Below are 17,389 nucleotides of genomic sequence, written 5' to 3' on the forward strand. Positions count from 1 at the left end.
ACCTTCTTGTTTTTCCTTTTTTTAAAAAAAATTTTTTTTTTATTTTTTATTTTCTCCAGTCCCTGGGAGCAAGTTGCAGTCTTTTTCCCCCCTTGTGCTCAGTCGCCCTGTTCTTGAGGTCTCTCTTCTCAAACACCATGGTTCTCGACTTAACTTTGTGGGGAGAAACCTTGCAGAATACAGTGGGACAAGGATCTCCACAGCCTTCTGTTCTCAATCCATTTCGATCCCCTCCTGTCTCCACAAACTTTTTGGAATCAACACCACCGTGCTCTGTGGGAAAAAAGAAAACTCTCCGCCCCGCGCTCTTCGCTCTGCTGGAAGCTGGAGGGTGCTCGGCCCCTGTGTAGTAGTGCATAGAATTCTAGCTTTCTTCCTCCTCTCTGTATATTGGGCTCAGAGATTACACTGTGTCTCTATGTGAATATGAACAGTTAGCATTTACCAACATGTACCTGTCTACTTTCTCTTGTTTAAAAAAAGATTTAAAAAATTTTTTAAAAATGGGGTATAGAAGGTCAGCAAAGGGTGGGTTTGAGAAGTTTGGGTGGGTTAAGCGGGCATTTGACAACATGGCTTCTCCTTTGGCATGTTTAATTGTGACATTAACAGACATCCTTGCAGTTTAAGATGACACTTTTAAAATAAAATTCTCTTAATGATGACTTGAGCCCTGCCACTCAATGGGAGAATCAGCAGAACCTGTAGGGTCTTATTTGGAATTGACATTCTCTATTGTAATTTTGTTGGTTTATTTTTAAATTCTTACTTTGTTTTCACTGGAAAGGAAAAGGTGATGCGCAGTTTTAAACGTTCAAAGTGTACAAGTTGCTTTGTTACAATAAAACTACATGTGTACACAAAAAAAATTAAAAAAAAAAGTTGATTTCTGCTACCAATCATTACAGAATAAATGACTGATACCAAACTTTCCCTTCTCCCATAAGCAGTTATAAGAGTTGGCTAGATCTATGAATTATGATTGTTTTCATGTACTGAACAGGCTGACAGTCTTATGAAAAGGGAAACAAAAGATGAGCCCCACAGTTCCCCAGCTTTCTGCATGGTATCATTTTCTTGCTGTGGTGGGGGGGTGACCTCCATGCAGTAGTGGCATGACTGAGATTAGGAGGCAGTGACCCAAATTCTAGGTTGCAGTGTCTAAGCGTCCCTTTTGCTGCTTACAAACTACTGTGGCCTCCTCCTTTCTGACCTTGTCCTCTCGGGTCTTTGTTCTCACTGATCTGCCTGGTCAAAGCACATCCTCTCTTTTTCTTCATGTACCATATACTCTCATTCTTCAGGTGTAAACTTTTACTTCTTGATGATGTTCCTAACCACCCACTCTAAAAATAGGTCCCTCTCTCCAATCTCCATCATTTGCTGTATTAGCACCTTATTTATCCTTTGATAGTACACTAAATTTGTGATTATATATTTATTATGTATTTGTTTATGACATGATGAGCTCCATGATCAACCTATAATCTCCAGTTGGTTCAGAGACCACACCTCTATTCTCCCTGTGGACTAGTATTTAGCATTAGGAGTGCTCAATAGTACTAGTTAAATAGGTGCATATCCAATTGTAAGATAAATTAAGAAAGGACTAACTATATGCATATGATTATCCAGAAATTTTTCCCAGTGACATCTGCTTTATGCTTTAAAGAAGTGAATGTTCTGAAGTAGATAAGTTAAAAAAAAATAGAAATAGAAAATAGGTATAAAACAAATAGATATAGGACAAGGCTACATAATACAGTCAATTACCATTTATCTTTGTAAAATTATGCTTCAGTTTTCAATTTGAGATTTTTATCTGATCTATCTTAATTTTTTCAACCTTGTTTGAGTCAATTTCCTGGCCACCTCCTTTCTCAGGAAAGATATTCAAACTTACCTGAATAAGCACTATACTGTTAACTCCTTGAATGCAGGAACAATGACTAATCAATCTTTGTTTCCTCAGTCTATAATGTACTACATGTCACAAGGTGAACACTCAATTAATGTGGAATTAATTGAGTACCTGCAGTTTGCAAGCCAGTATACGAAATACTAATTTTATTTTTTACCAGGCTGTGTCACGATTTTTTTCCAATCTTTTATTTTGCAAATGTCTTGTCTAACCTTTAAAAACCTATGAATGCATCAGCTGATGAATGGATTAATAATGTGCTAGATACATATAATGAAATATTAACAGTAAAAAGAAATGAAATACTGATATATGCTACAACATGGACGAACTTAAAAACGTTGTGCTAAGTGAAATTACCAGTCTCAAAAGACCATGTACAATGTGAAATATCTACAACAGACATATTAAAATGGATTATGTTTAAATTATTATGTGTTGACTATTTCAGTCAGTGGAACCTACTGAAGTGAAACTTACAACTCCAGTATCAGGACCAGCATCTGTAGTTGCTGATCCACCCAGCGTTGAAAAAGAAATAGACTCTAGCAGCATCCCAACTGCTATCAAGTACCAAGATGACAATTCTCTGGCTCATCCAAATGTAAGATCTTTAAACCTTATGAGTGTCAGCTGAACTCTTGTTAAGTGAAGTTTATTTATTTAAAGTGTTGTTCTTTTGTTCTAGCACCAACAAGGCCATTGGAGGAAATGAGTTCATGTATTCTTATTCACTAATATTAGGCAACTGGACTACAAGTCTTCCAACCTATTACCTATATTTGAATCAATATACCAAATTCATGTGGCCTGACTTGTAGTAGTATTCTGTGTATAAGAGAAAAAAAGCAAAAAGAAGTTGTTGGTTTTTTTAAATCTGATATGAAACTTCTAATTCTGACTTAGCTGTAGTTCGTTCTTTGACTAAGAATGTGTCATATCATATTTTGCCATCTTAAATAGTTCAATTCAATTTTGCCTCTCAGAAGAGTTGTAGGAAATGAACTCACAAACATAGGATGAAAATTGTTAACCAGGGGTGTTAATGTCGGTGCTTTTAAGATTTTTTTAAGCATTTATAATTCCAAAGAGATGGACTTTAAGTAGTCATCAAGGATTAAACAATATCTGAATCTTATGCTAAAAAATGTACTCCATAAAGGTGATTTGTATCATATTAAGTCAAGTGCAAGTTATTGGTAGATAATGATATTTTTCTTTTCCTTTTTTATTTCAGTTATTTATTGAAAAAGCTGAAGCTGAGGAAAAATGGTTCAAGAGATTAATTGCTCTCCGACAAGAGAGATTAATGGGCAGTCCTGTGGCCTAAATAATATATTGGTTACATCAACTCCAACTTTTTAAAATTTAGGTTTTTGAATCCAAATATTAACTTTTATTCTTAAAAACAACTTAGCTTATTATATAAAACCGTAATACCATTTCATCCTTCTCTCATGTAAGCTTGAATATTTGTTGACTTGAACTGAATCAACCATTGTGAATAGCAAAATTTTTAAATGCATGAAAATGTATACCATTAATAAAGCTAATCATAAAATATCAGTGTTAAATGGTATTCAGTAGTGTTTTATGTACAATTTGAAAAGAGTCAAGTTATTTAAAAACTATTGCTTATACATATATAAGAATAAAATTATATGTTACAAATATGAGATTTTTATCTACTAGGGATTAAGAAATGCCTGTTGCATCTTTTACCTCACCTTATTAAAAATTTAAAAAAAAAAGCCAGGGAGATGGCTCAGTGGAATAAACACTTCCCTGGCAAGCGTATGGGCCTGAGTTCAACCCCTGGTTGTGCAAAAAATAAATAAATAAAATAAAAATAAAAATTAAAAAAAGAATTTAGGAATAACAAGTATCCTAAACAACCTAAGCAAAACAAGCATGATATTTAGTGTTAAATATGTTAAATATCACAATTTCTTTTTTTTTTCCAACCCTTAGGGATTATAAACATTATGTACTGCAAACATATACCCAAGAAAAGGAAGGGGATCAAGAGATGGGGGGGTAGGGGAAAGACAGGGAATGAAAAAGGAATTGAGATGAGTCGCATGGCCCACCCAGCTCCACAGATGTGATGTCCTGAGAGCATGTACTAGTAAATTTAAAAGATACGAAGAAGGAATGTTTACTTAAAATTTTTCTTGAAAAATAAACTGATGATGTTCTTTGCTTAGAAATTAGCTTCTACTATGTCTTGCTTTGAAACTTGTTAGCAGACCCCAGCTTATTCCCATAGAATTAATTTTCCCATGGTAGACCTAGTTGTCTAACTATGCTGGAAAAATAATTTCTGAGCAAACTGGTAAAAGTTCTCACTTCAGTCTTCCTTAATCAACTGCTATTCCCTGCAGAGGAATCCTAAGTATTACTTTGATAAGGCTGTCATTGGAGAATGCCTTTCTCTAGTGGCTGAATAATATCCAAATACAGATAAGGACTTTGAACTTTACTTGAGCTTACTTTGAGCTTTATGAAATCAACTTTATGAAACTGATTTTCAACTGCAGATGTATTTCCCTGTTCCACTTTTTCTGTTATCCTGTCTCACTCCAGTGTAGTCTCTGTTAAGACTTGAGCTCAGAACATAGGTTAAGCATAAAAGGACTTTAGGGTAGAATAACCAACATACGGGACATTTTAACCATCTTCTTATATTTCTGGTACTACAAAATTCTTATGGATCTGGAGCTTAATTTTTTTATTAGTGCATTTGAGATATAAATAATGATAACATTTATCAGAGGTAATTTGTACTTTATATTATATATCTTTTTTAATTATCTTTAAAAGAGTCAAATTATTTAAAAACTATTGCATATACATATATAAGAATCAAATTATGTTATAAATATGAGATTAAAAATCATTTATTTATTTATTTATTTATTTGGCACAGGGCCTCACTATACAGCTCAGACTCATAGTGATTCTCCTGCCTCTACCTCCCACTGCTGGGATTACTGGTGTGCACCAACATACCCAGTCCCATTCCTTTTGTTATGCTTCGTGTTTAGTTGTCTCCCCCAAAGCCTCATGCAGTCATGGGCAGACTTCTAGAGTTTGTGATTCACTCATGATCCACTGGGACTATGGGTATGAGTGCTATACCTGCTCTGGGACAGGTAATTTGCATTACAATGCAAGGAGAGAAGAGAAGCTAGCTGCTTGAGCTGCTGCTACTCCTCCCTTTGCCCTCTTCTTTTTGCCACCGCTGTGAAAGGTTGCTCTCTGCCTTGTGCACTTTGCCTTGGAGCTAGCTGAGTATGGACTGAAACTTCCAGTAACTGTGAGCTAAATAAACCTTTCCTTCCTTCATTTTGAGTGTCAGCTATTTGTCCACCCATGAGAAAAGAGTAACTGAGACACGTTTCCTTCTGTTCTTTTTTTCTTTTCCTTTCCTTCCTTTCCCTTGACCCTTCCCTTTTCCTCCTCTCATTTGCACATTTCCATTTCCATTTCCCAATATGTTATACATTTTAGACTTTATTTGCATTTTTGGTCTCTCACAACAGAGAAACAGTACAATATTTAAACATGTCATGTCTGATGTATTTCACTTAAGAGTGTAGTCTCAGCGTGCATCCATTTACCTAGAAATGTCTCTATCCTTCTTTGTGGCAGAGTATTACTCCATCGTATAAAACATCCACATCTTCTTTATCCATTTATCTGCTGGTAGGCATTTGGGCTATTTCCAAGATTTAAGTATTACAAATTGTGCTGCCATGAACATGAGTGTGCATATATCACGGTAGTATTATACTTTTAATTCATTTGGGAAAATACCAACAAGGAGAAGAGTTGGGTCAAAGAGAACTACTCTATTCATAGGTTTTTGAGAAGACTCCACACTGATTTCCACAGTGGTTGTACCAACTATAGTCCCACCAATAGTGGAGAAGTGTTCTTTTTTTCCCACAGCCCCTTCAGCATTTGTTATTGGCTGACTTCTGAAAGATGGTCATTCTTCTGGAATGAGATGGAATCTCAGTGTTGTTTTAATTCATATCTCTCAAACGACCAGTGATGTTGAGCACTTTACATATTTATTTGCTGTTTCTACTTCTTTATCTGAGAAGTGTCTATTCATTCAGATCTCACTTTTAGATTGGAACTATAAAATTTAATTTCTATTTAAATAAAAACTATAAAGAACTTACCCTCAATTACAAGTGGTATAGAAAATAGTCTAATGAGGAAATACTTGTTTTCATACATATTTTCTTATTTTAAATAGAAGCTATGGTTCTGTTTTCCTTAGCCATAAATAGAAGTATCCAATATGAAGTCAGATTTGTGTAATTTTTAATGTACCTAAGTAAATGTTTAATGACTTCAAAAGTAGATTAAATTTTCTGAAATATTTTGTATTTTATTCTTTGTATAACTTATAAGCTGTAAAAATACTATCACGCTTTCAGGAAGCATATGTAGTAGTCTGGGTGAGGACATACATTATTATTTGGGCCACTAGTAATTCTGCAGAGAACCAGGCCTATGTGTTCTCAATATGCCTAATGTTGCTAGCTACCATCTTGGGTCCCTGCATGTGTGCACCTAATCTCAGCTGGTCTACCCAAGACCGCCTGAGTGCCAGCCCTAGTCCCCCGTGCTGCCCCATATCTGATCCAACAAGATGAAAGAAACTATATGAACCAGGAAAAACTCGCCGAACTGCAGACACAAGTGCACATTGGTGGGAAAGGAACTGCTCGCAGAAAGAAGGTGGCTCATAGAACGGCCACAGCAGATGATGAAAACTTCAGTTCTCATTAAAGAAGTTAGGGGTAAACAATAGCTCTGGTATTGAAGAGGTGAATATGTTTACAAATCAGGGAACAGTTATCCACTTCAACAAACCAAAAGTTCAGGCATCTTTGGTAGCCAACACTTTCACCATTACAGGCCATGCTGCGACAAAACAATGACAGTAATGCTACCCAGCATCTCGAACCAGCTTGGTGCAGACAGTCTGACTAGCTTAAGGAAACTGGCTGAAGCTCACCCAAACTATCTGTGGATGGAAAAGCACTGCTTGCCTCTGGAGAGAAGGGTGATGACAAAGTTCCAGATCTTGCGGAGAATTTTGATGAGGCTTCTAAGAATGAGGCAAACTGAACTAAGTCAGCTTCTGAAAAAGATCAAACTTGGAAGAAAGTACTGGGAGCTGCTATTTTATATTATGACTACTTTTTTAAAATTGTTTTTGTTTATGTATCTGACAAAATCTAGATATCTTAATATTTTTTAAGCTCAAGCCCCTTGGACACTGCAGCTCTTTTCAGTTTTTGCTTACATACAGTTCATTCTTTGCAGCCAGTTAAGCTGGAGAAGGCTGGGAATAAAGTGTGAAACATATTATCAAAATTCTTTACCTATTAAAAAAATATATATATGCCTAATGTTCCTTATCTGTAAGATAGAATATTATGGTCCACTGTAGTTAGACTCAACGCCAGTGTTCCCCTGTCATAAGTACCCCAAATACAAACTTAAACTGTAGGAGGATTGTATTTTAAAGTTAAATATTTCATGGAGAATAGAAAGTCGTCTGTTTTGTTTTTTTAGTGCATTAAACTTGCCCCTGCAAGAACTCAAGACTACTCCTCTCCTTCATCTTTTTGGTGTATTATTAACTTTGTTTACCTGTATTTCTGCCTAAAACCACAATATGACTGCACAAGCCAAATTAAACTTTATGGGAAAAACTTCATAGAGTACTATCAAACATACTTCCAAACACAAGCAAGATATTACATCTTGGTCTTCTTTAATGTCCTAATATAATAAGCCTATAAAACATAACAATCCCTTTCATGACATTTAAGTAATAATAACAATTTGTACTTAAAAGAGATATTAAGTGGCTTTTAAAACACTTGATTTCTTACAAAATGATGACTGCTAATAATGCCAGTTAAGGTTTTATTTCTGATTATTTAGTAAATAACATTGTTTGGCACTCTGTAGTTATGAGGAGGCAGATTCCTAAAGATAAAAAGACACTTTGAATCATTCACCTGCTTGGCTTCACCATCCTCGCACTTGAAAGGAGGATACTAATAGCAGACCTGCGTACTTTGATTCTTCTCTAAAGTGACATAAAAGAAAGACGTTCATAGAAAGGAACGTTTTGACCTGGCAGGCATTTTAATGAAGTGTAGAGAAAATTCTTGCATGAATGATGACCTGAGAAGTTACCCTCCAGCTTGAGTGTACTTCTTACTTATTTTCTTCAACTTCCATGCTCAGTAGTCCTCATCCTGGCGTTTTCCCCAGCCATCCATAATCTGTCTCCCTTCCAAGACCATAAGAAACTCTGCTTATTCTGCACTTATTGTGTGCTTATTTGATGAATCTCAGGTCTTTTTTATAGTCAGGCTTAACTATTTTCAGTAATGTTTTAAGCACCTAGTTTGTGGTGTGCACAGTATAAAATTGGGGGATATACAGGTGAATCCAATGGGAATCCTGCCTTGGAGGATTAATATGAAGTGCAGACATGCAGATAATGTAAGAGATATGGTCCTTTGTGGCAGAAGAGGGGGACTTGCTGTGAAGAAAGAAAACACCCCCGTGTTTAAAAATTGAAGATCACAACTGAACAGTACTGAACCCAAAGAAACTCAGCCACCTACTTAGATCTCCCTGATAACTCTTCTAACAGGCTGGAAAACTGCTGCAATGCTAGCCTAAGGCAGCAATCTCCTTGTGAAAGATGTAAGTAGCCCTCCTCTCAGTCTTATCAAACGTTCTGCAAAAATTCAGGTTCTTGCTTGTGCACTGGGAATTTCTTCCTCTTAGTAGAGAAGTGGCTGAATAAGACAAATCCTGATGTGCCCACTAGCATCAAGAGCCTCTCATGACTGCTTCTTGTCAGCCATGACAAGGTTCTACAGTGAGCTGAAGAGAGTTTTAGTTCCTGCAGGGAAGAACTATCTGCTATTAAGGGTCACACAGCCCTGGAAGTTAGAGTGAACGTCTCCTCCTTTGTTTTTCCACTCTGTACTATCCTAGAAAACATCATTTTGGGACTAAAAGTTAAGATTCATTTGCTGTAGCTAAGTCTCGCCCCAGAGCTCCCTTTGGTTTGGACATCACATGAAAATCTTCTAAGTGAGCAAGTAAGATAGTACCAAAAACTAGAAAAGAGATAATGAGAGGACATTTAGGTACTGAACTCTGAATGAATTGATATGAAATGCTTGTACCCATGTTACTTTTTCCTTTCTTATCCCAAAATTCCTTATATTACAAGAGATTTTAAACTACTTCTTGATCACTCAATTGATACAATGATTAGATTACTATAGTCAAGTTTTAAATGGCATCCTATATGACTTATACTTTTGAACTCCATTGTGGAAAAATGGAAACAGGTCTCGATAAGAAAACATCTGAGCTTGTACAGCAGAGCAAGAGTAAATAAGGAGAAAAGACTACTTTGTCAATTAATATGATCATCTTAAGCTTTTATAATGAGAATGAACATTTATCAATGTATTAATTTGTTTTTCCCCCTAAGTTGGAGAAAATGCCCTTTTATATTTCTCAGTTATTTTAGCTGCCACTGTAGCCCCGGAATTCGATGTAATGCTTGATATACAGAGAAGGCCTGAAGAAATATTTTTTAATGAAGAAATAATTTGCCCATATAAATAGGAATCTATTTAGTAGTCTGATTACTTAAATTGCTCAAATAAGACTAGCAGTATAGCTCAGTGATAGAGTGCCTGTCCTGTATGCATGAGACCCTGAGTTCCTCCCCAGAAATAATCAATCAAACCAACTGAGAAATTTCTTAAGCTCTTTGGAGTCAGTACGAAAGTCAGTAAGTTTTTGGCTAAGTTAATTTGATGTCTTTGATTTATATCTCTCAATATCTCTGAGTTAACAGAGACTGCTAGATATTAAGGAGAAGTACAGAACCTGAGGTGCCTTCCCTGTTGCATTAGGGGCTAATTAGAGTAGGGCTAGGGCTTAAGGAAAGATCTTCTTAGCTTTACACTTGCCCAGACTTTCAGCTTGGCATGCTTTCTTATTTTGTTGACATGATCATTCCAAGCCCACCCACTGGCTCATCTGATTGCTCTCCTTTCAAAGAAATAATTAGTTTTCAAGAAATAAGACCTACCAATATATTAAGATGGCGCTTTAAACTCAACAATGTAGCACTTTATTTTTAGGTCTTGAGAGGGAAGGGCAAAATGATCCCACTGCAGCTCTCAAAGAGTGATGAACTGAACTGACCCTCTTAGCATCTTGTAACATGACACTGAGGCAAATCCCAGTGTAAAAAACCTGGAATAGTGTAGTCTTCCTTCATAATAATTTGCAAAATAAACTACTAAACTCCCTTGTCTTCAGTAAAAACCCATGACTGCAGTCTGCCAGCACATGTTCCAAGAAAATTACATCATAAAATTGTGTCATAAACTTAAAATGGAATTTAAAACCATAAGTAATTGAGAAACAAATTATTTTCCAAATGCTACCACAACAGATTGAATGACTATGTTAAAAACTGGGTAGATTTTTAAAAATCATTTATTTGTTTATTTAGCACAGGGTCTCACTACACAGCTCAGACTCGTAGTGATCTTCCTGTCTTAGCCTTTCCAGCGCTAGGATTACAGGGGTGCACCGCCATGACCAGTTTCGGTGGCTGGCTCAACGTGCCCAGGAGTGGGGATTGAAGCCATGTCCTTGCACTTGCCAAGCAGGTGCTTAGGCCACTGAGCTCTTTCCCTGCCTTAAAAACTAGGGAAAAGTTGATATTTTTATAACTCTTACTTTCAAAGATTTCCAAATCTAATATAAATACTCTTCTCAACTAAATAAAAAATTAGCAATCAGCATTATGGTGTATGCCTGTAATCACAGCATTCTGGAGGCTGAGGCAGGAGGATCACAAGATATTGATCGAGAAAAGTCATATTCATATTGATAGATGCTAATCTGGAAAAGTCATAATTAAATTATTAAAATTTGAAAAAAAATTAAAGAAATGTTGGATAGGCCAGGGAGAGAGCTCAGTAGAATAAGTACTTGCCAGAGCCTGAGTTCAATCCCTGGTTATGAAAAAAAAAAAAAAAATGTTGTATATCTGAACCAGCCAATTTAATTACATGAAGGGACAATGGAAGGTCATCTGAAATTTCAATCTGGGGCCAGGGAGATAGCTCAGCCTAAGTGCCTACCTGGCAAGTGCAAGTTCCTGATTTTGATCCCCAGTACCAAAAATAAATAAATAAATCGCAATCTCTGATAAATATACTTTTCCCTATTTTTGAAATGTTTCATTAAAAACTATATCTACCATGGAAAATAAGTAGCATCCCAAGTCCTGTGCCATTTAATAGCCGCTGCACCAAGAACACTTAACCCTTCAAGGAGAAACTCATTTGCACATTAACAGTTGTTCTCTTCTCCCATACTTGCGTTTCAAAGGACATGTGACTCATTCTTAGTAAAGGTACTCAGACTTTTTAGCATACCTTCTTTATAGTCAATAATAAAAGAAAGCAATAGCTTACTATCAAATAGGTTATTATTTTCCACAGCCTAGAAAATAACAGACTTTGGTCATATTTGGGCTTTAACTTGAAGTTTGACTTCTGAGTGTTATCACACTATAATTTCCAAGAGGACTTGTTCAAGTAATTCCTCTTATTTTTTTCCTGATACTCGATATTGAACCCCAAGGCATTCGGAGTTTCTGTATTGCCCAGGCTTGACTCAAACTTGTGATCCTCCTGCCTCAGCTTCCCAGAATGCTGTGATTACAGGCATACACCATAATGCTGATTGTTCAGTCTTTTTTATTTCTTTGAGAAGAGTATTTATAATAAAGTTGGAAATCTTTGAAAGCAAGAGTTATAAAAATGTTGTGCTTTTCCTCTTAGTTTTTTAAAGGCTTATTTTAAAAGTATCACAACTTGAGACAAATATCTGTGTCTCTTTAATAAGAAAGGCAGCAGGCCTGGGGAGATAGCTCAGTGGTCTAAGCACCTGCCTGGCAAATGCAAGTACCCAGGTTTGATCCCCACTACCACAATGCCATGCCAGCCCTGGACCCCCTGGCATGCTGTGGCAGCCCCCTGTGCTGGAGAGGCTGAAACAGGAGGATCACTATGAGTCTGAGCTGTGTAGTGAGACCCTGTACCGGAAGGAAGGAAGGAAGGAAGGAAGGAAGGAAGGAAGGAAGGAAGGAAGGAAGGAAGGAAAGAAAAGAAAGAAAGAAAGAAAGAAAGAAAGAAAGAAAGAAAGAAAGAAAGAAAGAAAGAAAGGAAGAAAGAAAGGAAGGAAGGAGGAAGGCAGACAGCAAAGAGCATTAGAGGTTGTAATATTTGCTTCTACTTCAAATATGGAAGCTGTACATTAAATTTTTCTAAACTAATTATATTTCTACAAGTACTTAAAAATTCCCCAATAGTCATTTATGTTTTTCTCTTGGTTATATTATCAAGATATTCCCAGCAGCAAATGGCCATATGTAACTTTTTAAATCTGTTCTAGACCTTTATGTAAGAAAAAGCCTAATAAGATACAAAAATAAAAGTTTTATCTTGAATTAAGTTTTCCTCAAATAATGTCTTCTGCATTTTTATGATTTGTAATTGAAAAATTCCAGAATAAACACAAAAGGAGGGCTGGTGAGATGGCTCAGTGGTCTAAAGCACCTACTTAGAACAAGCTTAGCAAAGCACAGGGACCGCGGTTCAATCCCCCAGCACCACATGCCAGCCAGCCCCGCCCCCTGGTGGGCTGAGCTGGCCACACACACACACACACACACACACACACACACACACACACAAATTAAAAAAACACAAAAGGAAACACTTGCATATGCACAGCTTTGAGCCTTCCTGTGCTGCTGCTTCTCTTCCCTTGAGTGACCACCATGAGTCACCCTTCCCATTGTACCAGTGCCTAAGTAAGTGTATCTAGTTAGAATCTTACACAAGCTGTTGCTTTTCACACCATGAAAATACTGGAGCCTGGGAGAAGCACATTGGTCTGTGATTAACCTGCCTTAACTAACTTGCTCTTCTGTTCAAAAAAAAAAAAAAAAAAAAAAAGCACTTATCCACCTATCCTAAGTGCACGAAAAATGCTCAGTTGCATTCTAGTTCTACATCAGCCAACCAGTCTTTGCTACATGATTTCTACCTCCACCAGCAGGGTCTTTCTGTCAATAAATATTTTTATTTACTAAGGATTGAATTAACAAGGCTGTCTTAGTCACTTTCTCATCAGTGGTATAAAGCACTTGACACTAATAACTTAAGGGAGTTTATTTTGGCTTGTGTTTCAGTTCATGCTTGGATGGCTGCAATTCAAGACTGCATGGCTGAGAGGCATGGCGGACGATGGCTGCCCATAGCGCAGTGAAAGACAAGAGAAGTGATGAGCCCCGGCTGAACCCTCTGAGGCCAGACCTCCAGTAACCTATCTCTTCTAACCAGTCTGGCCTCCCAACGAGCCAGCTCATGTCCCAAAAGGCTCTCCTAAAATTACATGAGGATTTGGGAGACATATAGATATAAACCATGATATTTGGGGCCACTGGCCCCGAAAAGACTCATGCACATGTCTTCATGCAAAATGCATTTAGTGCATCTCTAAATGTTGCCAAAGTCCTAATAGTTTTGGCCGTGCTGTAAAGTACAAGTCTAAAGTCTCTGAGACTTCACACCAGCTTTTCTCTGTGACCCCCTGTAAAGATGCCAGCACACAATGTCACAGAGTAAACTTTCACATCCCAAAAGGTAGAAAGGGGTATAGAAACCAATGGGACCAGAGCAAAACAGAAACCCAGAATCGTAATCATAAACCATATAGTTCTGTGTCCAGCACCCACTGCAAGTTGTGGCACGATTCAAACTCCGTAAGGCTTGAGTAGTCCCACTCATGGCATTGCCAACATTTGCAGCCTTCATGGGTCTTATTATTTTGGTCTGGCTTTACTCAGTCTTTATGGCTTTCCTCCACTATTCCGTATTGCTGGCTTTTCCAAATTTCTAGGTCCTCCAGACTACATTTTCAGCTTCACTCTTCCAGCTTCATTACACTACCAAACTTTCAGTCTTCTTCTGAAAGCTGGACAGTAGCATCTCTGATGTCATAATGCTTTCATTCTGCATGACTGCTAAATCAGCATCACATGAATGGTGACAGGATCTGCCACCAGCTCAAATAATAGTCAGGTCCCCTTGAATGATGACTGCAGAGACCTCAAAGTGCCTATATGGCTGGCTGAGTAATAAGAACAGAATCTCAGGGACAAATTCCCTATGTGGCCCTTCTCCAGCATGGTGCCCAGAGGCTTTCTTCTCAAATGAGAATTTTACAGCCCCATACTCTTTAGCCTGCAAAGGAAGGGATCTTGATGATTTCTGACATGTCCTTAAGCCATTTTTCCTATTGTCTTGTTGTAAAGTACTTGGCTCCCTTTTATTGCTAATGTTTTCAGCACCTAAACTCTCCTCTACTCAGTCTTTGCAGACCCATTCTTTCTAGCAAAACTCAAAACTTTTAAATGGGCTTTGTGCTCTTAATTTTCTATATAAGCCTAGCTAAAAACCTGCAAGAAAATCCATGCCATAGGTAGTCACAATGTTGGGCTACCTTGAAATTTCCTCTGCCAGATAAGTTAGTCAGCTGCCCTAATTTTACTCACTTGCAAAGTCTCAGGACATGAGCAAATGTAGCAGAATTTTTTGCCAGAGTATAACACACATGACCTAGAATCCAACTGTCAATAGAGTCCGTCTTCCCTGCTCTGGTCATTACAGTTCACATTTCTGTCAGCATTCTGCTCTTCTGAACTCTGACTAGAACCACCAATCAAACTTGGCTCTTATCGCCACACTTTTCCAAATTCTATGAAGCACTTCCAAAGTTGTCTGAACCACAGTCAGGTATAGTCCCAGTATCGACCCCACTCCAACGGAATACCTACAACTTAATGAAGGCGAGTGGCTCACATTTCAATTCATAGTTTCTGACTCTAAGACAGGACAAATGACAGAGGGTTATGGTGAAGGAAAGCTGGTCAGTGCATAACAGAAAAGATGCAGAAAGTGAAGAGGGAAGTTCCAAATTGAGATAAATCCTTCCAGGCCATACCTCCAGTGACATGTATCCTCTGACCAGTCCTAGCCTACCAGCAGTGAGGCAGCTAAAGCACTGTCGTCTAACTATCTTCCAAAAGCCCTGCCTATGATCACATGAGGGTCGGAGGACATCTAGATATAAGCCATACTACAGGTGCATGAAATAATTCAATTTGTTTTCAATGAGGCTTAATCTGACTCAGTCCTTATGAAAAAAGGTTTCCCAGCCAATTTATCAAGGTAGTAAACAAACTTAAAATTATAGGTAGAATTTTCCATCAGTAGCAGACATACATTTACCTGGAGCATCCCTTTGCTTATGTTTCTAAGAACTTAATGGATTGATAGGAAGTTACTAGACAGAAAGTAGGTCTAACCAGGGAGATAGATAATAACCCCAAGTCCAATAGTCACAAGTAAGAACTTTGATATATAGTCAGGAATTTGTTACCCTCTTGTAATGGCTTTGCAACATGTCTGAAAATTCTTCAACAGTATGGATCTGTATCAGTCTCAGTAACTTGCTTGTAACCAACAGACTGCATCAGAGAAGGCAAAACATAACTTCAAAAGCTGGGAAAGTCTAATGCCTAACTGGAATACTCACCAGTGAGTGTTGTAGAAGATGACCAATTCCTTAGGTTGCCACATTGTATGAAAACCCAGGCACACGTAGAGTCCACTTGCTGGTATTACCTAGCTAACAGTCTGGTTGAGTTTCTAGCCAGAAACCAGCATCAAGTACCAGACCTGCTAGTGAAGACTACCAGGCATAGTCTTCCCAGATATGGAACCCATCCCAGAACAAGCTATCTTCATTTCCATGTCTAGATGTCTGACCTGTAGGCTCTTTGAGCATAATAAAATGGCTCTTTTACACCACTAAGTTTAGAGTGGTTCATAACATAGCAATAAGGCTAATGAGTCACTGAAATTCTGGTTGAACTAGACATTGATAAGCATTGAAGTTTATATTAAAATCTTCTTAGAGCTGGGTAATTGCTAATGTTTGTAGAGAAGCTGCCTGACATGGCGCTATGAACAAGAGCTATGGAATTAGACCTTAGTTTTGGTGAGCTTCAGTTTCATGATCTAGGAAACAGCAATTGTAATTGCTGTTACAGCAAGTTCCTATGTAAATTCAGTTAATGTGTGTAAAACACTTAGTCCAATGCCTAGGCAAAAAAGGGCAGAATCAATTGAAAAGATAATTAAAATAGTAATAATGCAATTTTCTGACTTTATATTCCATGTTATTTTGCTTCTTAGGATTAATTCTTATTATTTTGTGAGCGATTTCTTTATTTTATGAAGCTGACTCACCATTACAGCTCTCGGCAGACACACCTATTAGTGTTTGGGTTAAATGAGAAACACAATTACAAAACCGAATGCTATGTAAAAACAAATACAGGGTAAATAACCTTGTGCCTTCAGGTGAATATTGGCATCCTACAAAGCTGACCGCCATGAATAAGATTAATAAGCCATAATCATCAAAACGGCTGAGAATTAAGAAAGAAAATTAATTCCCAAAGGAAATCACAGTGGATCTCATTATTTTAGGAATAACCTACCTTAGGACTTTAATTAAAAATAATATTTATTCAAAATAAATGAGTGCTGGCAGGTTTCTGTAGAATCCATAATCTTGGTTATGCTAAATCTTATATTAAGGCAGACATCATTAATCTCATTTGAGATGCCCTCCAGTCGAGCAGCCCTGATAGCACAGTTTCTTACAGAAGCCTTTTTATCTTCACCAAAGACTTATAACCCACACAGATACCTAATGCGGGAAGGTCTGGGTAATTAGAGACAGCACTCTGAAATCCACATTGACACTTCATCATGTCAGCAAGCATCTCCTAATGAGTTTGTTCTCAAAAGAAGACCAATATCTCCACGTTGTCATCAAATTAACAGTGGTTACTCTATTGTATTTATGTCTGCCTATCTTTGTTCCAAAAAAAGCTCAGATGTTTTGTCAAAATTCATACAATATGACTAGATAAAATGAGCCAGGGGCTGGGGAGATAGCTCAGTAGCTTAAGTACCTGCCTGTCAAGTGCAAGATCCTGAGTTCCATCCCCAGTACCAAAAAACAAAAAATAAAACAAAAAACAAAACAAAATGGGCAGAAAGTTGGAAAAGGGAGAGAATGAGAATAGAAATAAACAAAAAGGGAAAAAAATGATGTTAATATTCAAAATGAATACTAGAAAGTATATGAAAGCATACACTCAAGTTTGCCAGCTGATCGTCGGGTCATACGTCAATATTTGGGCAATAATTAACTTTAATAGGTTCATGC

General features: G+C 37.4%; 1 protein-coding gene across 1 annotated transcript in view; it reads left to right on the forward strand.

The window, feature by feature from the left end:
- LOC111812166 (serine/Arginine-related protein 53-like) overlaps window positions 1–3,489 on the forward strand; it is a 27,142-nt gene extending 23,653 nt beyond the window's left edge. The window contains exons 3-4 of the mRNA XM_023699714.1: window positions 2,373–2,525; window positions 3,159–3,489. Coding sequence (XP_023555482.1) covers window positions 2,373–2,525; window positions 3,159–3,251 — 246 coding nt within the window. The 3' untranslated portion in view covers window positions 3,252–3,489. The remainder of the gene's footprint in view (window positions 1–2,372; window positions 2,526–3,158) is intronic.
- The last annotated feature ends 13,900 nt before the right edge of the window (window positions 3,490–17,389 follow it).

This window comes from Octodon degus, unplaced genomic scaffold, assembly GCF_000260255.1.
Source record: "Octodon degus isolate 3935 unplaced genomic scaffold, OctDeg1.0 scaffold00115, whole genome shotgun sequence".
NCBI classification, from domain to species: domain Eukaryota; kingdom Metazoa; phylum Chordata; class Mammalia; order Rodentia; family Octodontidae; genus Octodon; species Octodon degus.